Source organism: Pinus tabuliformis, chromosome 7 (genome assembly GCF_031772625.1).
Source record: "Pinus tabuliformis cultivar Carrire ecotype Pingquan chromosome 7, CPIR1, whole genome shotgun sequence".
Classification (NCBI taxonomy): Eukaryota; Viridiplantae; Streptophyta; class Pinopsida; order Pinales; family Pinaceae; genus Pinus; species Pinus tabuliformis.
This window is the reverse complement of record NC_142293.1, coordinates 1,535,370,696-1,535,396,772: the sequence shown is the minus strand read 5'-3', so window position 1 is coordinate 1,535,396,772 and position 26,077 is coordinate 1,535,370,696. Positions and strand designations below refer to the sequence as shown.

General features: G+C 35.1%; 1 protein-coding gene across 1 annotated transcript; it reads left to right on the top strand.

The window, feature by feature from the left end:
* The first annotated feature begins 558 nt into the window (after window positions 1-558).
* LOC149253714 (benzyl alcohol O-benzoyltransferase-like) lies at window positions 559-2,128 on the top strand. The gene is made up of 3 exons (XM_089454579.1): window positions 559-995; window positions 1,112-1,983; window positions 2,101-2,128. The coding sequence occupies exons 1-3, from the start codon at window positions 564-566 to the stop codon at window positions 2,126-2,128; spliced, it is 1,332 nt and encodes a 443-aa protein (XP_089310705.1). The 5' UTR covers window positions 559-563.
* The last annotated feature ends 23,949 nt before the right edge of the window (window positions 2,129-26,077 follow it).

Below are 26,077 nucleotides of genomic sequence, written 5' to 3'. Positions count from 1 at the left end.
GTAATGGTTTCCCGTAGCGGTCTCCGAAATTTCACCTCTGCACAAAATTTGAACCCGAGAGATTCGGAGAAGCCAAAGAATTCGCTACGCCCTTTTATTACGGACCCTGAGGCGTTATATACGTGTTACACAATATGTGATTACCTCAATCACCATTGCAATTATTTGACTTGATCCAAAAATGCGGTTTTGTCGTCGCTGAGATCTTTTATAATCAAATTCAAATCGAGTTCCCGTCTGAAAGAGGAGCTATCTTGGTGTCAATTTTATCGAAATGTCGTGAATGGTAGACTCTGTGAAATTATTGGGAGATTTCTGAGTTTGTTTTAGATGTGGAAGTCCCTGTCATGGCTAACCGTGTTGGCCCACTAGGTGAGATAATGTCAAGTCTGTTCAGATCCTTATAAATAGTGACACCTTCTGCAACTATGTCACAGCACCTTCTCCACCTTCAAGTCTTGCATCTCTATTTGTTTTGCTTCCAGTCTCCAGTCAAGTGCAGAATTTTCTGCTGACTTGCTGGATTCGTAGGGTTCGGTTGACTGTCGAAACTTTAATCTGTCATGGCTTCTCTGCAATTCAAGGTCGCCAGAAAGCCGGCCGTACTTGTCGCTCCTTGCTTGCCTACTCCTAAAGAGTCTCTATACCTTTCCAATATCGATGATCAAGCAGGTGTCAGATTTCATATTCCGATCGTTCAGCTCTATCGTTTCGACCCATCGAAGAAGGGAGAAGATCCTGCTAGAGTTATCAGAGAAGGGCTGGCCAAGGCTTTGGTGTTCTATTATCCTTTTGCCGGAAGGCTCAGAGACGCGCCCGGCGGTAAGCTCGTGGTGGACTGCACGGGCGAAGGGGTGCTGTTTGTGGAAGCTGACGCCGACGTTGCGCTCGAGGAATTCGGAGACCTTCAGCCGCCATTCCCTGGCTGGGAAGATCTGCTGCACGACGTGCCGGGGTCGGAAACTCTCACCAACTCTCCTCTGCTTCTCATTCAGGTTAATTTTCTTTATGCTAAGCATCAATTCAATTAATTTTCGTCTGCATTTGCTATTGGCGATTGCCTTGGCTGCTATTTCTATTTCTGAGCGTACTGGTTATCATGAACTTTCAGGTAACGCGGCTGAAATGCGGAGGGTTCATATTCGCCCTGCAGTTGAACCACACAATGTGCGACGCCGTTGGCCTCGTTCAGTTCATGACTGCTGTCGGAGAAATGGCGAAGGGGGCGGCGAGGCCTTCGGTTCGTCCCGTTTGGAAAAGAGAAATCCTCCGCCCGCGGACGAATCCGGCTGTTAACTTCCCCCTTTACGAGTACGATCAAATCGAAGACAAGGATGGGCAGATGGTGCCTGTGAACGAGATGACCCACAATTCATTCTTCTTCGGACCCAAGGAGATGGAGTCGCTGAAGAGGCAAGCAGTCGGCCAAGGCATGAAGCACCCAACATTCGAAGTTCTATCGGCGTGTTTGTGGCGTTTGAGAACCAGGGCTCTCCAGCTGCCTTTGGAGCAAGAGGTTCGGTTAATATTCCCCTTCGACGCTCGAACCAAATTCGACCCGCCGCTTCCGAAAGGCTTCTACGGGAACGCGATCTGCTTTGCATGCGCCAAGTCGACTGCAGGAGAGCTGGCAAAAAAACCGCTGTCTTTCGCTGTGAAATTGATAAACGAAGCGAAAAGGGCTGTGAACGATGAGTACATGCGATCGGTGATAGATTTGATGGAATTGAAAGGGCGCCCGCATTTTACAGTGGTGGGAACCTTTCTGGTTTCGGATGTTACCAAAATCGGCTTCGGGGATGTGGATTTCGGATGGGGAAGAGCGGCATACGGAGGGCCTGCAAAAGGGGGAGTGGGAGCAGTGCCAGGCGTGTCCAGCTTCTACATCCCTCTCCAAAATACAAGTGGGGTGCAAGGAATATTGGTTCCCGTTTGCTTGCCCTCTGCCGCTATGAAAAGATTTAAAAATAATCATTTTCTCCGGCATTTAAAAATAATAAAAAATAATCATTTTCTCCGGCATTTAAAAAAAAACCATAAGCGTTGGAATAAAACAAAATGGTTTACATTATTCAAAGCAAGTTCTCGTAATTGGTGTAGAAGCTTTCTTGTTCTTCAGCATTTCTAATTCGAGGTTGGGTTGAATAATTGGTTCAATCTCCATGTGAGCGTATGATTATTGCTGTAGAACATATAGTTAATTATAATTCGAATAATTGTAATGATTTATTTAAATTGGAGTGGTTTACTGAGAGGAATTGTCTGGACCGCCAAAAGTTACTGGAATTCGGGTAAAAAATTTTCAAAAAAATTTGTAGAGGCAGTGTTTGAATCTTGTTTTTGATAGTGGAAATAGATTCAGCACCATCAAAAACGTCTAGGACAGCTAAAATTTTGAAGTTTAACAACTATAACTTGGATTTACAAAAATCTTTGCCAGATTTTCTCTAAATATAACCGAAATTTTCCATAATTTTCCGAACAATTCTTCCAACCAATTAGACTAAGGCAGTTAAATTCCTCCTATTCGTTTAAAATATCTCATTTTCGCTAAAATTTGGTGAAGCCATTCATCTTAGATATAATATGATATTTCAAGGGTTTGATGATACCGGACAATTTTTGTCAACTTTTCTGTTGAAAAATACTGTTTTGAATAATTTTTATCATGCATCCCGAGTTTCAAAAATTAAGAATATATAAACATTTTACACTTCTTTAATTGAATGCATAATGTCCGGACCAGTATACTCATTTTCCAGGTTAAGATTTGGTCGTGGACCTGAAATCCAATGGTATAATTATATTTCATTAAAACAGTTAGTTATAGAAAAAGTGACTAAAGTTGCACGTTACATATGATGGTGTTTGTATCACGTGGGACGATTCAATCATTTCTTTGTTCTTTTAATATACACTTTATATCTTTATTTCATATTTTACTACAGTAAATGCTAGCAGAGACTCATTTTATAACCTAGTGTTAAGAAAATGTACAAGTTTTTTCATTTTTCTATTATTTTTTAAAATAAATTTTATAACCTAGTGTTAAGAAAATGTATAAGTTTTTTCACTTTTTCTATTATTTTTTAAAATAAAATTAAAAATTATGTTTAAACTAAAAATTTTTATAACCTAGTATTAAGAAAATGTATAAGTTTTTTCACCTTTTCTATTATTTTTTAAAATAAAATTAAAAATTATGTTTAAACTAAAAATAAAAGATGAATAGAAATAAAAAAAATATGCGTGAATTTTTCAATAATTATTATTAAATATATTTTTAATAATAATTAATATTTGAGATAAAGAATATAATTTTATGTTGAAATTGTTTTTGAAGTGTATAGTTCAACTTTTTACGTGAACACTTTTCTTGCATTACACTATATACAATATGAAAGGGAAAAGGAGAAAGGATTTGAGATGAGTGAATTAGTGCATTGTGTGTTACCAATGTAGTGTTTTTTCATAACATTTATAGTAGTAATAGATTTGGTCATCCATTTGATCTTCTCTTCCAAAGTTATCTATGTCATTAACCCCTCATTATAAGCATTGATGGGATGAGATGGGTCCTTGTATCTAAGATACTTTGTGGCCTCAAAACATCTGTACAAAACAACAAATATCATCGAACCCATTCTATTTTCTATCAACAATGAATATATGTCCACTTTGATGTCCCTTAGGAGATTAGAGGATAATATAATAGAAATAAAGGAAAATTATGCATAGAGAATTTTAAAAAAAATCAAAGGCATGAATTCCAAACCGAGAAAGTATCTAGATGTTAGAAAATTTGTTCATTTACATCACCTTATAAGAGAATTATAGTACATGGGTTTAGCCAAGGAAAATTTTCAAGTTTTCAGGAAAACCCTTTCCTTTTTAGGAATCCCGCCTCGTCCAAAGTGAGCAACAAAAACTTGATAAGTGGTTGGAACTTTTGCTTCCTACAACCTCTGAATGGTAGTTGTTTGGGTTGAATCTGGTAATAAATCATCTAAATTTCATCCCCTTTTAATCAAATAGAATGATATCTTTTAGATATAACCAACATTGTTCACTACTTCAAAAATAAAGGTCACTCAACATGCTTCCAACACTATTTAGTAATAATAGATCCTACACCTTAAACATTTTAGGTATTAGCAATATGATCAAACTATCTAAATATTGCTTTGATTCTCAATACCCAAATCTCAAATATAAAACATTGAAATGAAATTCCTAAAATTAAAAGGGAAATGCCAATTCCATCCAACTAAACAAACAAAAAAAAGGAAGCCAAATTCTTGTCAAGCTTTGACCTTACCAGGCAAGCTGATGTCAATTTGAAAGAGGCCTACCTGTTAAGGGGTACCACTAGTCAATTGTAACAATTCATGGTAACTATAATCACCAAAAGGCTTCATTGGGAAACCACTGCACTTAAACCTTTTGTTGAACCATTCGGTGCTTATATTGTCTCATAGGACCGCCCACAACCATTTCATTGCAAAATGAACTACATCCATTTCACTCAAATATACCACTAGATTGGTTGACTTTTATGTTATCTCAATGCTCTGTATGATGACACCAATGTCCATTTCTATACGGTGCACACTTAACATCGAATATTTGGTATGTCTAATTGCAGTGAATAGGTATCGTTTTATTGAGGTAGTAATAGGGATCAAGAATTGAAACACATGCCCTAAAACTATATATGGATGATTGGCACTTGTTTTGACTAACTGGGATTATGGGATAGGAGTAGGAAGATACTAGGTCACTGGAAATTAGGTGATGCATGGAAGCCATTTCCAACCACATGTACATATTAAGGGTTCTCTTAACATATTTAAATATATGAAGGGTATGTCAAAATTTGGTTTTTAACATACAAATATATTAAAGGGCACGCTGAAATTTGGTTATATGTTATATGTTAAAATTTATAAATGAAATGTTATCACGAGTTGATTTCATGGTCTATGTGTGTCCACATGTCAATGCACACCATGTTATCTATGGTATATGATATAGACCTCCAAATATGTTTACCTTCTTTCGTTATCTACAAATCCAAAGGTGAGTTGCATATTTATGTTGGAAATCAAATTTATTGTAGCCTTCCTTTAGAAAAAGACTCTGCAACTGAACATTCCTTCAATAAATATTTCATGTGGTTGATTTCCATGATCAAATATTACTAAAAGTAACAAGGATGCATCTATAGATGTTCATGGTGGCAAGAGTATTGGAGATATTGAGAATGAAAGGGGTTTTCTTTTGTGGATAGAATGCACACCTATTGAAGTTCATGGAGTTCCATCGTCTAAGTTATAATTTCATCCTACTAATGAATTTCCTATTGACATTGTGGCTATTTTAGCCTACAATCTTCATATGGGTGTTGAACCTAATATTAGAAAGGAAACATTAGCATTTGTAGATGTTAATGTTGACAAGAGTGCATGGGTCAATGCTCAATAGTTTGATGTTGGGGGTTATGATTACATACATACTACTAGGAGGAATTTGATATAAGAATCATAGTCAACCTACAAAAATTGTTGAAATATTAAACAAATAAACCAAAAGAATATCTAACAAAAATGGACCCATTTTTATTATTGAGAACTCCTTTGTTGATGTTAAAAACACAAGCAACCATTTAGGGTCTGTCTCATGTCATACTTTTGATACAAAATTTACTTCCATTACTACAAGCTTGGTATATGATAATCCACCTCAAAAATACTAAATTCATGTCCCAAGTGAAGATATATCCAATGTTTTAATATGAAAAATATATGGCCAATGGGATAGAAAAAACACCATATTGATCCAGGATGGATCTTGTAGAATCTAGTCGTAGTTTGCTATGTAATGATTAAAGACCAAGATGGTCATAGATAGAAAAACTATTCTTGACATGCTTTGCATTTTGCAGTCTTAGATGCTCGTGAAAACAACGCCAATTCAAAGAGCTCATTGCGCTGATTCTGGTGGTATATTCGGCTTCAAAAATGGCTTTCATATGAGGAAGAAAAGGCATTTTGAAGTTTTCCTCCAAACAGGTAAAAATTCAAAGTCAACATAGGTGGTGGTCAAAGAACATGGTTCCAATTCGACACTCGGTGCCTCAGATTCTGCCAAGTGGCTCCTTCTAGTTTGTCGAATTTTGGTGTTTATACTTGGTTGGTTTATTTTAATTTCACCAATAATGGAGAGCCATGTGGGCCAATGATTGACTGCCATGTGGCCTCCTCTTGGCATCAATTTGACACTCGGTGTGCTCAGATTCTGCCAAGTGGCTCCTTCTAGTTTGTCAAATTTTGGTGTTTATAATTGGTTGGTTTATTTTAATTTGACCAGTAATGGAGAGTCATGTGGGCCAATAATTGGATGCCATGTGGCCTCCTCTTGGCATGCTAAAATTCTTGTTATGAGTACAAGGCCTCCAAGAGATTTGACCTCATGACCTAGCACCAAGCAACAACAACCTTAACCACTACACCACCAATGGTCCTTGTTTAAGCTTGGGCACGAAATGATATTTAAGGTTTGTTAAAGTCGCATGAGGGGGTAGGGTGGCAGAGCTCGCCACATTCAGTGGCCCTGCCAATCCATTACCCATGGTTTAAGAAACGAGGATATGGCACCTGATGGCGTGGGATATGGCAAGTTCCAACCTTCCATCTGGCAGAGTTAACAACAACCATCGGCACGAAGGGTGTTGAGGTGGCAACAGAGGTATGGTGCGCAGTTACCAACCTCCAACTCAGCGTGGTGTTGATATGGAACGGTGGCATCAGATATGGTGCGGGGTTGTTAATTTAATGTCGTTGGTCCAATGGGTTTACAACTTGCCAACACTCCAAAGTTATAACATGGGTCGACTATATGTCGCGGTCCAATAATGTTTCGATTTATAAAACTATACTATATGCAAAAGCACGAAGGTTTTTAATTATATGTTATCTTAAACCTTAATATGTTAAAACCATATTTAAATATGGTGTGTATTTGTTAATCCGATATGTTGTACAAACTTTGGATATGCGATGCATCCACCATTTCCTATGTTTGCACTATAGTTGCAACAAACTCCAAACTTAGAGTTCAAAAACCTTATAAAAGGTGGTCAACAAGCAATTTGAACACAGAAGCAAGCAAGCAAGCCATTCGAAGTTGGTGTTGAAGTCTATCTTTGAGAGCTAGAAGGTGTTGAGTCATTGCGCCATCAGAACGAGAATGGAGTTGTGAGGAGCACAACTCTAAGTTGATGGTGTGAGCCATGTTTTAAGATCAATTAGTAGTTGGCTTTCCGAAGTCATTAGAAGTCCAAAATGGGCACTTGAAGAAACGAAAGAGGGGTTTTGGTGTGCTCCGGACTCATCAGCATAACCTGTTAACCGTTGAAGCAGCTGATTCTTCAGAATTTAGTACATGAACTGTTGTCTCTCCAAGTCAAGTTGAGTCAAGTAATTGAATGATGTATTGTTGATGCATGAATGCTCACTTTTAGTTGAGGTTTAGAGTCCTTACAGGAGACTCTTTGTTTTGCTGTAGATGACACATTGATTGCAGACTGTCAAGTGATATTGTGAGAGTTCTCTGTAGGAGGTCATTTCCCTAAAGGGGAAATAACCGCAATTGTAAACAGAAAATTGATGTACCTTATTTTAAAATACTGAAATATGAGCGTCCTAGCCTTTTGAGCAGGGCTCGGAGACATAGCCCAGGAGGGGTGAACTCTGTCACCAAACTTCGTGTCATTATTCCTGATGTTTGCGTGGTTATTTGTGTTATGTTCTTTATGGTTAATTTTCACATGTGAATTAATTCATGCTAGAAGGATCACCAAAATAGCATGATGTGTTAAAGACCCATTTTCAATATTGTCAAGTGTTGAAGAACAATCTTCTTCCACAATTTTCAGATCACATATGGTCTCAAGTTACTTTGTAGATGTTTTAGATGATATGATTGAGATACTAGATAGCCATGTTGAACCAATCACTAAGAACGATCCTTCAATTGGATTTGCACTAGATATTGGAACGAGGCATCCTTCTTGCATGGTTGAAGGCCAAAAAACTAATTTTGAGACCACATGGATGTTAACTCACCAACCAATTCTAGAGATGCAATTGGATTAATTAATGGTGTTCATGATATCATTGGGCGATGTGGTGGAGACATTTCTCTTCTTTTAGATACACAGTTTTTAGACAATGCAAAACTTTCTCTCAAAAACTAGGGCCTTTTGATAGCATACCTAGGATAATCTCATTGGATTCTAATAAAGGTTGGACTTCCACAAATAAGTTTCCTTCAATGGAGCCTTATATTTTTCTAGGTATAGCCACGCAACTTTTTGCAAGGTTCACAAATTTATTATTATTGCATTGCTTTATATTGGATCATTATATTTTTTTTCATCCATCTCATTGCTTTTAGAGTGGAAAAAATGGAGGGATTAACTCACAAGCCTATTTTTACTAGTGGGGTCTAGCTTGGCAAAATGGGTCTGAAACCTTTCGAGAGCATTGTGAGGCATCAAACGATATTTTTTTGGGGATAAAATTTTTACACTTTATCCTCACCCTTATTTTTCCTATTCTACACATAGAGACCTTTCCAATGACGTAATAATCATGTCAATCAAAGTTTGTATGTGAAATTTGTGCCACTGAGAAGATGATCTTCCCATTTTCACCATCTTAATTTGAGAGGATGTCATGTCAGCTCCCATGATTCATGAAAAAAGGGGTTAGCCACATGATTATGATGAATAGAAATCTAGAACATTTTATATTGTATCTCTACTTAAGAGTTGAGTTAGTCAAACTTAGCCACTAGTAGGCGATTGGGTTGTGTTAACCAGGCCACTAGGACGAAAAGGGGTTTCATTCTTTCAAGTGCATTTGTTTTATATCTGAGAAAAAAATAGCTAATAGGGATAGGATATATAGCAGACATAGAGTATTTGTGCACTATATTGGCCCTCAAGTCATAGGTCATACTTCTTTGTACTTGTTGAAGACATTTTCTATTTACAGAAAGAGAGTAGAGCAACCTTGCCTTCTAGTCAGGTTTTTCTCCCTAAAGGGTTTACCAAGTCATATGCTGTGTCAAATGTGTATTTGAGATTTTATTTCAATGTTCTCTATTTTCTACATAATTTTAATTCACATGTTTACACTATTAATAATATTATACATATTTATAAATCTAAAGAGAAATAAAACTATGGCAATGTATATTTTGGATTTTTAAGTATATTTTATCAGATATGTTGTGATGAACTAACAAGTGGAATATCCATGACATTTTATGAATCATACATAGTATAACCTAGCTTAGGAATCTTATTTATATATATTGTGAGATATAAATTACATGTTATTATATAGTTTCCACTTATCTAGTCTACTTAGTAACCATCCCATTCATCGTGGCTTTGTTCGCTGCAGCTAATGGATTTGATAGAAATGATATTTATATGGATGAACTATATTTATATTTGATTTGTAGTGACCTTTTTACATGTTTGTACAATTACTGTGACATATGAAGAACTTGGTTATCATTCAAATCAAGAGAAAAATATATGTTGCTTGATTCCGCTTCTCCCAAATTTTATTATATGTTTTTCATATCAAATGAGTGTTTAGATTTGGACTTCTTGTTACTAATGGAAATATTTGTGAATACTTACAACTATTTGTGCAAGCAATATAAACACCTGATGAAAATACTTGTGGGGATGTACTTATTGGTTATAAAGTTAGAAAAATGCTTAGATATAAGCAATGCATGTGTGTAGTAGTTGGATTTAATCAAGAAACTTCTTGGCACAATGTAGATGATTTATTTTGTTCATGCCTTGCAAGGTTTTTTTTCTTTAAAACAAGATATCTTTAAAAATGTAATACAATATTGTTATGAAATATAATCCCCTATTTGATAAACATTTTTATTAGCCCTAGTCACATATTTTTGTAGGATATTTCTTGCGAAAACCTTCACTCTCTTACAAAAATCACTAATTAAAGAAAGATAGAAATCGTATTAATTTAAAAGGCAAGATCTGAAGTGTGCAACAAGTTAGATAGTGTTTTTCCTCTACAAATTAACTAAACATGACATTTCTCGGTAGGGACAATGAAAAGATTCCAACAAACCACAATATAAAAATCCATATGGCCCTGTAGGTGGCTTGCTTAACATAGACTCCTAAGAAACAAATTCTCAAAAATACATAATTAAAATACAAATAAGAACACTAACACTTTTTCTTGCCCCTCAAATGATTGAGGGGACCTTTATCCTTCAATTTCAATGGAGTTTGCTAGTTGCCAAACTATTTCTTCATCTTTTAAATCTACTGGAGGGGAGTTCTTGTCTCTATTATTGGAACCCAATTGTGAGATAGTTATTGCATAGAATAAGTGTAAAATATTGTATCCTTCGACATTCTATTTCAAGAGTCAAGTTGTTTCTTCTAGATCGCTAAAATGTTCTGTCTGATTGTGTAGATTAGGATTGTTTAATCTTTGTGATTTGAGAAGAGAATGTGAGAAAGTAATTTTTGTTTCCTTGTAACAAATCCCCATGGTGATACATCACCTTACAAATATCTTGAATTTCTACAATAGCTGTAAGAGGGGAGATTACATAGAAGTAGACATTGCTTGACCTAGTGTACAAGATTAGTGACTAGGGAAGAGTTTGTCATTCTCTTCTAAAATTGTAGACATCGAGTAGACCCAATCTACCTAGTCATAAAATTGTTGTCCCGCATCATCTCCTCATGGAAACACATCACCTTAAAAATATCCTAAATGTCTGCACTATCCATAGTTGAAGAGACTACATAGAAATTCTAGAGAGAGAACTAGATTTTACTTGGCCCAACATAAAGGACCGCTGGGTAGTGAAAGACCCTACCATACCAACTCTTAATTTTCGTTATATGTATAGTAATGTCATATGTCTAGATTAAAATCTTGTAGAGAGTACTTGAAAAATGAATTATGGAGCCCCAATATATATAAATAAAAAAATCAACAAAGAGAAATTATATGGAGGCAACTTCTGATAGTGCTTAAGAATCACATTCAAACCTATGAAAAAAGGTATTTATTGAAAAATTTGATCCCAATAAAGATCCATAAAATTCATTCAAATTGAAATTGTCACACTAACTCTAAGACATGCCAAACTTTATATATGTTCCCCTTGATAACACTAGTTTCTATATAATAGATAATATTTTCAAAAATAAAGTGCAAAAGGGTTTCTCGATGACCAATGCAAACAACATCCCTTGAGAATGAAATCAATTGTTAACATATTATATTTGTCTAAAATTTCAAAATATTCTTCCACCTTTGCTCTCGAATCTGAAAAAAATAGATCCAATCTCAAGGAAACATAAAAGGTTAATTCCTGCATCTTCTTGTTTATAAGGTAAAACTTACTTAGAAAAATCTGCATGCTGAACCCACTCCAAAACTCTCGAAATACATGCTTAAGAGACAAAGAACTATGAATTGCTTTCCTCTTTGGAACAAAATATTGGATGGATGTAAATTTTAGAAATTATATTGTAAGATAATTATCCTCATGAAATGTTACAAATGACATACCCTAAATGCAATCCCTTGTGGGTAGGGGCATATGTCACGAGCACACATTACATACCCTAAATGCAATCCCTTGTGGGCAGGGGCATATGTCACTAGCACACATTACGTTAAAAAATGTTGTTTGATATCCATTTGATAACATTTTAAAAATATTGAAAATCTAAAATATTTCTATATCAACCCTAAATAAAATAAATTTACATTATTTTTATTTTAAAAAAATATTAATATAAAGAAATTAATAATATAAATATTATTATTTTGTATATAATATTTTTAATTTTGAAGTATAAAGGATATTTACAACTTCTTTAATATTTAATATGGAGTTAATGTTTAATATGGAATTAATCCATGACATTTAGAAAAAAAGAATATTAATAGTAAATAAAATATTTCAAACTCCTATTGTTTTTGTTTGTTTGTTTTTATTTTTATTTTTTTTATGTATAAGCAAATGAGAGTAAAAGCTTTCTGGTTACTAAAACATATTAATGGTGTTTTTTTTAATTATAAGATAAATATATAGTTTTTTCCAAATTTAATATGGAATTAACACATGACATTTATTTACAAACTAATTTTTTAGGGGCCAAATTTAGCCAATTATCTATTTTGCGGATAGTGTCTCAAAAAAAAAATTCTAATATTTGGGGAAAAAATTACTTATTTAAATATTTATGATTGAATTAATGATATTTGCCTAAATAATTACCAATTTTAATAGCAAATTAAATAGTTTTTTACTGAGTATTCGACTACATGTTATAAATATAATTTTTCAAAGTAGAATAGTCACCTATAATACTACACATAAGGATAATATTTGAATCCTTATAAATACCCCAACACACACCAGAGTAAATTACATTTATCATACACCATAAGAAAACAAATATCATAAAATTCAAACCTTCTTAAAATATCTAATAGTTTTAAAATTGACATAAAAATATGCTCATTTATTATTTATAGGAATAGTTTAACTTATAGACCAAATGACATTTTTATTTGAATCCGACAATACAATCTCAAGCAAGATTGCGATTTTTTGATGTTTAAAATGTTTTTTTGAATGCATAAATAGATTTAACACCCTGAAAACTCCCGAAAACTCGAATTTTACAGATTCATTAGGGGAATTTTGAGGTCTAAAATGGGCCTCCTTAGGAAATTATAAAACAATAGTGGAAATAATAAAATAAAATTACATCATCAAATTTTAAAGACGAAAAAGGAAAAACCATTTTTTCAACTCGTATTTTCAATCTATCTCCTTATGGGTTTACTCAAAATTTGAGCAAAAACACTCGTTGGATGCAAAATTTGATTCTTCACCCAAGCAGTACCCATGTTTCACAATTGAGATGGACACTACTACACAAAATAAATTTTCAAGTATTTCTAGTTTTCGGTGTAGTAGGGCCCATCAAAAGTATGCAAGTACTCCTTGGATGAGTAATTAAATTTTGCATCCAACGAGTAACCTCGTTCCCTAAAACCTTAGGGAGATAAGTTTAAAATACGAGATGAAAAAATAATTTTATTATTTTTTAATATTTTTACTTTTTTACTCCAAAAAAGGTGAATTGTTCCTATGTTGACATCATCATCTTCAATCCTATTAGTTCGTATAAAATTTATTTTGGTTGTACATTTTTCTTAAGAAACCCATTTTAGACCTCATAATTCCCCTCATAAAAATTTAATCTCAAATTAATAAAAATTTATATTAAATTTTGATTAAAACTAACTAAAAATTACTATAAAATAATCTCATTTCATTTATAAATTAATCTAAATCTTATATATATATAAACCCTTTCTTACTCATAATTTAATACCCACTTTCTTTTCGTACTTAATAATGACTTTCCCTTTGTTGAATGAACACCATTCTTCTAATAGAGTATCTATCTACATCGGATTGGAAAGGGTAATCTCTTCCCCAGCTTTTAAATTTATAATTAATAAAATTATTTAAATAAAAATAAAATTTAATAATTATTATAGTTATAAATATTAAATTAATCTAAAAAAATATTTTTTAATAAAAAATTCAGAAATTTATGGAAAATATGTTATCAAAACATTATTCACCATAATCCTATTTCTTTTTATTAATATGTATATGTATTTTTAGCTTCGACATTTTTTAATTACGTGTTTTTAATAAATAAATCATATTAAAAAATTTTAATTATATGTTTTTAATAAATAAATCATATTAAAATTTATATCATAGTAAATTCAAATTTCTATTTTAATTATATTTTATTATTATTTATTGTGTTATAAATATTTCCAAATAATTTTTTATATTTTTAAAATTTACTATAATTCTTTATTAATAAAAGTTGCCCTTTTAACCTTATATCAATTTTTTAACTTGTGGAATTTTATCGTATATGCCTTTATTCATCAAAAAGCGCAAGAAAATCAAGCTCTTTTGTTGGAAAAATGGTTTGTTTTTTGCTTTTGGTTTTCTTTTTTCAGTTTCAGAAATTCATTCGTTCTTATGACTCATCATTATAAATACACGATACTGCGATGACTTATTTAAAATATAAGGTTTTAAAGTTTTTTTCCTAAATATGTTAGTTTGGTTTTTAATTAATGCCTTAAAAACTTTTAAATTTTAGCTCGTGGATTTAAATTAAAAAGGGTTGTTATCTTAAATTTTGTCGTCTTTTTCTTTTTTTTTTCTTCTTTCTTCTTCTTTCTTTTCTTTTCTTTTTTTTCTTTTTCTTTTTCTTTTTCTTCTTTTTCTTTTTTCTTTTTTCTTCTTTCTTCTTTCTTCTTCTTCTTTTTTTTTTTTTTTTTTTTTTTTTTTTTTCCCGTCCGTACAAATTTCATGTCTTTGAACGAATTTAAACGAGCATTTGCATCACATGTTGTAAAGGAAATGTGGTAAGGCAATGACATAAGAAATAATAGCATAGAAGAAAGAAGTCAAAATTTTATGCAATGTATAAAAAATAATAGCATAGAAGAAAGAAGTCAAATTTTTATGCAATTTTGTTTCTTTACTAGTGTTTCTTTTTTATTATGGATCCATCGTCAAAACAACTAGGTATTTACCTTGAGGATGTTTTAAAACTTCAAAACATAAGCATCAACAATGTAGAGATGGGATTGAGGTAAACAAGTTACTCTGTGACATGATCCTACATCCTAGAGCTCACTCCGTACCATGATCCTACATCCTATAGGATCTAAGTCCTAAGTAAATACAAATATTCTATTCTATGTACATTTTTGGATCTAGAAGGGAGGGGATTTCGCCTTCCCTTAGACTAACAAATCCATGTTAACAACTGGTAATCTGAGCTCCAAGAAGAATCAAGATTGGCTTGATTTCTAAGATGGGAAAAACACAGGTGAATAATCTCTGTGCAGCTTGCCCTTAGATACAACCAGTTTATTGAGTTTTTCTTCACACCAACGTAAATGGTCTTCACCGATCCTATACATCTTCAACACTCGGGATATTATCTTGATATCAATAAAACCAAGCAAGATTTCAGTTGCTTCCTCCTTGCTTAGGCTGATGTCTGATCTCATCTTTTGTCTCACACATTTGTATCTTCTTTTGAGTTCTTGCAGTCTAGCCTCTTTCTGCAAAGCCAATTTTGGTAATATTATTAAGAGACCAACACCCCAAAACACAAAATCAATTAGAGAAACTAACAAAAAACTCAATATATAATATTAACAACAGTGTAAGTGTAAGCACTCTTACTGTATGCTTTGATTAATTTGAAGGAAGCCTGAATTTCATTTTAAGATAATCAAAATGTAACACAGACTCATATAAACCTGGCTTTGATATATTGCAGCTCCATGGATATCTCTAGTTAGACTAGATGACTGGTGTATCAAACTTGGTTTATTGAATTTAGAGCTACATGACAACTAAGATTCAATATTTAATACACGATTGATTTGTTTGAATTAGTGATATTCTTCCCAACATTGAGGTATACATATTAGACTTGAATGCTCCTAAGTGTATGTGTAAGGGAAGGTGTTTGACTTCCTGAGTTGATTTCTTTCCATTATCAAAGGAGCTTAACACATGTTTCCTTTGTGTGTGAGAGAAGTTGTGTGATCTCAAAGTGGGTTTCTCTCCATCATAAAAAGAACTAAACACATGTAAGACTACCCTAGTGGACCTTAATTGGATATTTTATCCTATTTTATCATTTTATTCAATACAATCATATCACCAGCCTCGTACACTTCGTAGCCGAGTTCTATCTTCACTTCGTAGCCGACTTCTATCTTCACTTCGTAGCCGACTTAGTCACCGATCTAACAAGGACAATACTCAAATGGATACTTTGACATCAATGCCAAATACTATCCAACAATCTCCCCCTTTTCTCATTGATGAGAACACATCTACCATTACTCCCCTTGTCTTCATGCTTCTTCTCTTTATCTCCCCCTTTGACATCAATGGCAAATGGGATGTTCTGTTAGTTACTCCCCCTGTTTGTATTATCTCTTTTTGCTTCCTCTCTATTTTGGAGGCCTTAACAAACATTGTTGTCGTCTGGTGCATTTGTATATTTAGCACAATCAAATGGACATCTCAACAATGGCATCAACATGTGTGAAAACTATATTGAATTGGATAGTTCAACTTGGCTACAGTAAAAATGTGCCCATGACATCCATAATGAATCCTAAAAATGGTGTATCATTAGAGCTGGCATTATCTTAATTTGCTTGTCTTTCAGCTGCCCTTGTCCTTCTGAGAGAATGGTCATTGATGAGCTTGATATCTTTGTTATATCAGGCTTAATTCATATTTTACTTGGTTCAGGAGACTTCCTTTTTTCCTCCCTTATAATTCATCATCCTTGAACTCAAAGTGTAATATAGATGTCACTTGAGGAAGCTAGAATCTCTCTCTTCAAACCTTCTTTTTCTGTTGTTGAGACTTAGGTACAAAATTTTATTTGTACAAAAATATCTTTAGGAGGTTCTCAGTTCACATCATTGGTATCTTCGTCATCTTCTAAAAGCCCTTCTTGTTCATACAAGGCAAACAATTTGTTTGAAGTTTACCAATTTCAATCTTGTTCTCATTTTTTGTATTCATTGAATGCTTCCGTGGCTTCACCTGAAGGTAGAGGCCACCACACCATTGATTTCTAATTTCTAATTTCTCGGGCTAGAGTTGGCACACTTGATTGGCACTTTGATCAACTTCTAAGTTTTGACTTCTCAGGATATGGAAGAATTTTTTCTGTGGAATTTTGTTCAGAAGTCTTTTTATTCTCTTCAGAAGGCTCTTCAAATAGTTGTCTCTCGGATAGTGATGAGAGAATCCCCCAAATATTAATATTTTTTACCTGTATGGTTTTGGCCAGAATCAATCAATCCTTGCAACAAACCATGCATTTCTACCTAGTTGTTGGTTGGCCATGTGTCCTAGATCCCATGCATAGCAAAAGTCATGAGAATTTTAAGAGTGATTATATGTCACATAGTTACCAAAACAGAACTGATCTCATTGAACTGGTCAACTGCATGACCAAAGTCAGGAAGAAGAAAAAAATAATAATTATGCAATAACAATCCAAACCATTATCCACAGAAATGTAAAAGTTTCTCATATGTAAGAGAAGATGCATATAACCAAAATATAAAAAATGCAATCCATTTATGAACCAAAAATTGCATCATCAAAGAGGCTTTAAATGGTCATTAGAGTTGTTTGAAATACTGAGAGGGGGCAGGGTGAATCAGTATTTCTTCACCATTGTTATATTATGCCAGTTAAGATCATTAATTAAATCAGAATATGAGATGTACAAGAAGAAAATAATTTTATTACTAAGAAGGACGAGGCCTCCAATCCTCTTATGAACAACCAGAATCCAATTTGTACAATAAAAATTTCAACTTCTCCCAGTCTCCAAGTTTGGGTGAAGTCTCCAATCCTCAAAACTCAATCTAGGCTCCAACTCGGTTTTTTAGAAGGCTCCAACCCTGTGTGAGGACTCTAATCCTCTAGGGCTCCAACTCTCTCAATTCACTTCAAGGTGAATTCAATGCTTCTTCAAGACTTGTAGAAGCTACTTCAACAAATCTTGAAGGGATATGTTTTCAACAAGGTTCCAATAATACTTCAAGGATGTCCCCAAAGAATCTTCAAGACAGACTTGAACCACACAATTTTGACCTAGATTGTAGGTAGATATCAACTCATCACTCAGGCCTTACATACTGACACTTGTACCAGAACAAACAAGAAATCTGAAAAATTACTACAGATCAAACCATGATATTTGAATCATGAGTTATCCCACAACTCAGATGCCACAAGACTTGCTCTTCACTTTCTTCCACAAGAATTCAAATGCCTTCACGGAGAACTTTGGATGTATGTCATAGGAAAGCTTCAGGTCTTTTTCACATGAAATTTGGATATTTTTCACAAAGTTATGCAACAAAATATTTCGATCCTTTCCACAAGAAATAATTATAGATATCTTGTTTCCTTTCACAGAGAAGAATATATATACTCCTTAGATACTTTGATCTGCGCATTAAAGATTTCGATCACCTTGCTTCTTAACCGAGTTCTATCTTCACTTCCTAGCCGAATTGAATGAATGTCGTCCTTATTTATATGTTTACGCCTCTGCACTGTCATGTCTTTTGGGAGGAGGGAGCTAACTTGACATAGTGTCATAGACATGGCCGACATGTTTTGGAAGCCGACCTGTAATATATTGCAATCACATTAACGGTTTGGTGCTTGCTTCATTGAATGCTTCCGTGGCTTCACCTGAATGCATATGCTCATACAATTGAATTGCCCATGGAGCCCTAGGTAGAGGAAATCAATTACGATGAGGTAAGAGTAATGAAGTGTTTCCTCCTTTATCTTGTTCTGGGAAGTAATGTTTAATTTCTAGGGAGCTTGATACTCCACAAATATAAGTGTTTATGTCACTAATATGCAAGGTTTTGTGGTGTTCAAACTTGAGTTTTTTATGCTTGAATGCATTAATAAATCAAAGCCAAATATTCAATTGAAGTATTCAACTACTTTGGGTGTCCTGCGAAGGGTTTACTTCCTTTACAATGCAACAGTTTAGATCATGTAATTCAATGATCCTCCAACCTAGAGGATGTGGTCATTTTGATTTAATCCACAAAACTTATGAATGTTCAGTGAGCACAGATCATATCCAATATTTAAAACTTAGTCACTGATCTAACAAGGACAATACTCAAATGGATACTTTGACATCAATGCCAAATACTATCCAACAATCTCCCCCTTTTCTCATTGATGAGAACACATCTACCATTACTTCCGTTGTCTTCATGCTTCTTCTCTTTATCACCCCCCTTTGACATCAATGGCAAATGGGATGTTTTGTTAGTTACTCACCCTGTCTATATTATCTCTTTTTGCCTCCTTTCTGTTTTGGAGGCCTTAACAAACATTGTTTTCCTATGGTGCATTTGTATATGTAGCACAATCAAATCTCAACAATGGCATCAACATGTGTGAAAACTATATTGAATTGGATAGTTCAACTTGGTTGTTGTAAAAATGTGCCCACGACATCCATAATGAATCCTAAAAATGGTGTATCATCAGAGCTGGCATTATCTTATTTTGCTTGTCTTTCAGCTGCCCTTGTCCTTTTGAGAGAATGGTCCTTACTGAGCTTGATATCTTTGTTATATCAGGCTTAATTCATATTTTACTTGGTTCAGGAGACTTCCTTTTTTCCTCCCTTAGAATTCATCATCCTTGAACTCAAAGTGGAATATAGATGTCACTTGAGGAAACTAGAAGCTCTGTCTTCAAACCTTCTTTTTCTGTTGTTGAGACTTAGGTACAAAATTTTATCTGTACAAACATATCTTCAAGAGGTTCTCAGTCCACATCATTGGTATCTTCGTCATCTTCTAAAAGCCCTTCTTGTTCATACAAGGCAGACAATTTCTCTGAAGTTTACCAATTTCAATCTTGTTCTCTTTTTTTTATTCATTGAATGCTTCCGTGGCTTCACCTGAATGCATATGCTCATACAATTGAATTTCCCATGGAGCCCTAGGCAGAGGAAATCAATTACGATGAGGTAAGAGTAATGAAGTGTTTCCTCCTTTATCTTGTTTTGGGAAGTAATGTTTAATTTCTAGGGAGCTTGATACTCCACAAATATAAGTGTTTATGTCACTAATATGCAAGGTTTTGTGGTGTTCAAACCTGAGTTTTATTATGCTTGAATGCATTAATAAATCAAAGCCAAATATTCAATTGAAGTATTCAACTGCTTTGGGTGTCCTACGAAGGGTTTACTTCCTTTACAATGCAACAATTTAGATCATGTAATTCAATGATCCTCCAACCTAGAGGATGTGGTCATTTTGATTTAATCCACAAAACTTATGAATGTTCAGTGAGCACAGATCATATCCAATATTTAAAACTTAGTCACTGATCTAACAAGGACAATACTCAAATGGATACTTTGACATCAATGCCAAATACTATCCAACAATCTCCCCCTTTTCTCATTGATGAGAACACATCTACCATTACCCCCCCTATCTTCATGCTTCTTCTCTTTATCTCCCCCTTTGACATCAATGGAAAATGGGATGTTCTGTTAGTTACTCCCCCTGTCTGTATTATCTCTTTTTGCTTCCTCTCTGTTTTGGAGGCCTTAACAAACATTGTTGTCGTCTGGTGCATTTGTATATTTAGCACAATCAAATGGACATCTCAACAATGGCATCAACATGTGTGAAAACTATATTGAATTGGATAGTTCAACTTGGCTGCTGTAAAAATGTGCCCATGACATCCATAATGAATCCTAAAAATGGTGTATCATTAGAGCTGGCATTATCTTATTTTGCTTGTCTTTCAGCTACCCTTGTCCTTTTGAGAGAATGGTCCTTGTTGAGCTTGATATCTTTGTTATATCAGGCTTAATTCATATTTTACTTGGTTCAGGAGACTTCCTTTTTTCCTCCCTTAGAATTCATCATCCTTGAACTCAAAGTGGAATATAGATGTCACTTGAGGAAACTAGAAGCTCTCTCTTCAAACCTTCTTTTTCAGTCGTTGAGACAGGTACAAAATTTTATCTGTACAAATATCTCTTTAGGAGGTTCTCAGTCCACATCATTGGTATCTTTGTCATCTTCTAAAAGCCCTTCTTGTTCATATACAAGGCAGACAATTTCTCTGAAGTTTACCAATTTCAATCTTGTTCTCTTTTTTTGTATTCTACCTTGCGGTGTAATTCCACTAATGAGAGAGTTGTATGTAATAGTGTTTGGTGCAAATCCTTATCTTTCCAACATTTTGAAGAATTCTAAAAACATCTTTGTTTTGTCATCTCGAATTCCTTGTAATCCAATATTGAATTTTCACCAATGTTGTAATGTCAAGGGCTTGCCCTGTAGCATCTTCGTATATGTGTTTTTTGGATCCAGTACAAGTTTTGAGGAAGTTCCAATGTTGTTGCCAATTGGTAGGGTTTATGATGCATTGAAAGTCTTCATGGATGGAACACCCTCTTCCCAATTATATATGGATGCAATTGCACCAAATGTTCATTGCTTTCCACATGCCAGTAATCACACATCATCATCGAAGTTCGTTCTATGAAACGAAGCCTGTCCTATACAGTGCAACCCTCGAGGTGTGTTCTATTTTCTAGAAACACTTTCAGGAAAAGAGAAAGGATTCTACATATTGTAATAAAATAGCCAAAGGAAGATTACAGTTACTTGAAATAGTTAAATCCTAAACTAAATTCCTTTTAATCCAATATTGAATTTTCACCAATGTTGTAATGTCAAGGGCTTGCCCTGTAGCATCTTCGTATATGTGTTTTTCAAATCGAGTACAAGTTTTTCAAGGAAGTTCCAATGTTATTGCCAATTGGTAGGGTTTATGATGCATTGAAATTCTTCATGGATCAAACACACTCTTCCCAAGTATATATGGATGCAATTGCACCAGATGTTCATTTCTTTCCACGTTTTTCCAGTAATCACACATCATCATCGAAGTTCGTTCTATGAAATGAAGCCTGTCCTATACAGTGCAACCCTCGAGGTGTGTTTTGTTTCTAGAAACACTTTCAAGAAAAGAGAAAGGATTCTGCATATTGTAATCAAATAGCCAAAGGAAGATTACAATTACTTGAAATAGTTAAATCCTAAACTAACTTTACATGTCAATGGAGAATGGGGTAAACAAAAGCAGGAAACAAGAATCCCACAAGAACAAACTCTGAATCTATGCCATTAATGACTACATAATCATGGATGGCTGGTTCTTCTTTCTTCTTCTTGCAATACAAGCTACTCTTTAACAAAAAACAAGGGTTCTCGGTCAGATCTTAGCTTTAAAGAAGATGACGAGAAAGATCCTAGCATAAGCTCTAGGTCATCAGATCCCATCTCTCCCCCGCACTCCTCATGAATCCTCTTGCCTTGCCATGACTTGACCGCAACGTTTCCGAAAGAAGACTCATCTGAAGCATCCATGCCTTCTTGAAATGGCGGTAATAACCTCTCCTCCTCACCTGCCTGGTTATTGCAAGGAGATGAGACTTCACTCTGCCCCGACGTCCACAGCCTGCCGCCCTCCATTGCCAGGCTATGCTGAAGCGTTGTCAGGCTGTGTTGAAGGTGTGCAGCCGAGGTCAGCAGATTGAAAGTAGGCGAGGAAGGCCCCATTGAAGGCAATGCCATCATCCAAATACCACCCATCCTACCTCTATGCACTCCGTTGGCTTGCATCCCTGCACAAACAAGAAAACAAGTCACAAAAAAAGAATAACCCTAAAAACATAACAAATGCAAGAAACCCTGGCAACAAAGGGAAAGGAAGTCTCAGGTTTGAGTAAGTGGTTCCGTCTTCCTCGACCGTCCAACTGGCTTCTGCACACAGGGCCTTAAGAACCGATGCAGGGCAAAACTACCAACAATCCTCCTTTTGGCCCTCCACATCCTCCTGACCCTCCTCCTCTTGGAGAAGAATTGGCCCTACATGGCCCTCCTCATCCTTGTGCAACAAAGGAATTCACCCCCTGCCCTCCTTTGCAGCAAAGGCATTCGCCCTTGCCCTCCTCTGTAGCAAACAGGCTATCTACCCTCCTCTCTCCTCTGCAACAAAGGCATTCGCCCCCACCCTCCTCTGCAGCAAATAGGCTATCTGCACATGCACGATGGACAGGCTAAGTAGGGTTTAATTAATTTTTTAATTAACCAATTACTTTAACATTTTTTTAATGTTTTTTAATTAAATTGGATGACAGGTAATTGTTGAATCGTCTAACAATGGATCTGACAGTTAAGATTAGGATAAAAAGGCATTTAGGGGAGTTCATTTCAGAGGGGAACACCTTACGGTGTAATAACAAACTTTCATTTACGAAAAATAAATAAATTATTCATTATTATACTTCCGAAAAAAATGCATGGTATAGAATCCTATGTGGCATGGTATATAATCCTCAGTGGCAAAAGAAGGGAAAATGATTCCCACTAAAGAGCTTGAAAATCATTCATGCAACTAAAGTAGTGTAAATGTGGTTTGCAATTAGACTAAAGCCGAAGCCAAGCTTAATTGTAGAGAAGTGAAAATAGTTCTCGTGAAATTACATAATAATATTTGGTTGAGTTGATCCGGATGAACATGGTTATTAGTGGAGTTGTTTTTAGTGCGATTTTTTGGACTTTCCGACCGTGCTAGAATCCGACAAAAAACTTTGAGGTGAAATCTTGATTTGTGTTATTTAAACTGGTTTTTTTACTGTATATTTGGATTCAACACCCTAAAAAACCCTAGGGCACTTCGATTGTGCAGGGGATACCCATCAAACTTTTGATTTCAATAAATTCTTGCTAGATTTTAGAGAAAGCAGACCGAGAAAACTCATCGGAAAAGCTTCCAAAAAGTCTCATTAAAGACAACTCGGTTATCAAGAGAGTGAGAACTATGATTCCAAAAGATTCAAAAATCCATATTTTAGTTCATAACACTAAAATCAATTTTCAATTTGAAAAGTGAGGTTACTAGTAAGAAGAAGGATGTTAGAAAAATATTATATATGACAGAGAAATGCAAGGCATATAATATGCAAAAAAACATAAACACATAAAACCAGAGAGACACAGATATATGTGGTTCACCCAGTTTGGGCTACGTCCACCTCGAACAGCCAGTCCTTCCTTTCTATTATCCAGCAAAATGAAGAGACACAACCTACAGCAGATCCGCTATAATATCCTCTATTTTCTCTCACAGTCTCACCTCTATGTTTCTCGCTCTGAGAATACACTTATATCCCACAGCCTCAATAAAATACCCTCATACAAAGAGAGGGGTTGCCTTCTATGGCAAAAAACCCTAAACTAAACATAAATTCTACCGTCAGATCATCCGCCTAATGAACGACCCAGATTGACTAGAAATTACTATACTTTTACAAGGCAATTTTACATCTGTTTTACAAGACAAGTCCCCTCCACACCCCCACGCATGGAGGGGTGTACAATCTTCCTGGGGTATACATCCGGCTGAAACAAAGACCTCTAAATTAGGATGATAATCATGCTCCACACCCAACAAAGGATACCGAGGCGGAGGAAGTGCCTAGATGGTCAAAAGTGGTCGAAATCAGGTTAAAAGAAAACCAAAAAATCTTGCAGTAACAATGTTTGAATCATGTTTTTGATGAAAGAAATGGATTCAGCACCATCAAAAACCTCTAGGGCACCCAAAATCTTGAAGTTTGATAGCTGTAACCTGGATTTACAAAAATCCTTGCTGGATTTTATCAAAATCTTGTCGGAATTTCCATGATTTGCAAGGCAAAAAAGTCATGTAACACTTTTTTCTTAGTGTTAAAATTAATTCAATTTATAATGATGGCATTGAAAACTTCACAATGATTTCAACCAAAACTTTAAAAATCACCCTTTGAATACAAAAAGTAGCACCAACCAAAGCATCCATTTTTAAACCTATGTCATTGTAACAAAATACTAAAAGTCAACAACAAAATTACAACCTCATCTTATCAATATATGCAAATGCATCATTGTAAATATTATAATTGCTAAAATCGGTAAGAAGTAAAAATTTCTTCCCATTTATTTATTGAAATACAGAAGAATTAGCTCAGTTACCCACCATTTTGTGGGTGATATCCTTAGGATAATTTTTTCTCCATGATGGTCCTCAACTGGCAGCCAACAACCCCTCACAACCACTGACTAGCTCGATGTGCCATTTCTCTGCCACCTAAGTCATTCATGTGGTCACTCACCCATTTGTCATGATCGTATGTTTGAAGGTAGGCCTCCCAAACCTAAAGGTATGCCTTGTTATTTAGTAATTGAGTATTCTAGTTTATTTATCATGGAAACTTTGGGCATGGATTAATGGGGGGATTCGGCGGAAAGAGTGGTCTAGGTCTGTGATCTTGTCCCCTAGGTCTCTTTTGGGATGCTAACCTTGCACCCTAGTCTCGTGGGATCTCTTTTACTGACTTATTGGTCTAAGCGATGGTACTACATGGGAAACCCTAATTTTGGTTGTGTGGTCTCGCTCTCTAATTCACATATATTACGCCCCTTCCACTCATTACACCCCCAATCATCTCTCCTCCCACCTGGGTCCACATTCCTCCTCTAGGTCTACAAAGGGTCAGCTACCCCCTCCCCTTGCCCCACATCTTGGGTCGAGCCCAAAATGATGCCCGGAGGTTGATGCAACTAAAAGAAAAAGGATAATTGGCCACATTCAAGAGGAGATTGTACCATAAAATGCAAAATATGGTAGAGACAAAAGCATTTAGCACGTGGGAAAAATCCATGACATGAGATCTACCCCATTCCATGGCCATCACCCTAGTTCCTACATGGCCTTTGATGAGCCACCTTTATCATTCAAGAATCCATGATTGTCCCAACCCTTGGTGGGCAGTGAATTGCCCCACCTTATAAGGGGGTATCCACTATTATAATTTATGCATCAAGTTCTCATTACCAAGAGCCCTAGGTAGTTAACCTAAGAAAATCATAAAAAGGAAAAAGGAATATGAAGAAGGGTGGAAATATCAAGGCTAGGTAACTTATGCACCACGATTTCTCCCTCCTACAAATTATTTACCCAAGTGTAGGCTTATTTTTTATTAACTACCCTTGTACCATGGCATGTGATCCAGGCTTCCCCCTTTCATTCCCTACTCCATTCCATCATTATGCCACATGCCACCACCATTTGAAGGATGTACCATGGACATACCACCCCCGTTAGAGGTAGAAACCACCTAATAAGATGTCTGTTTAACCCTATTTGGAGTTGGGAGACATTAGCACATGCCAAAGCCCATTATGGAAGGGCATGCCATTCCATG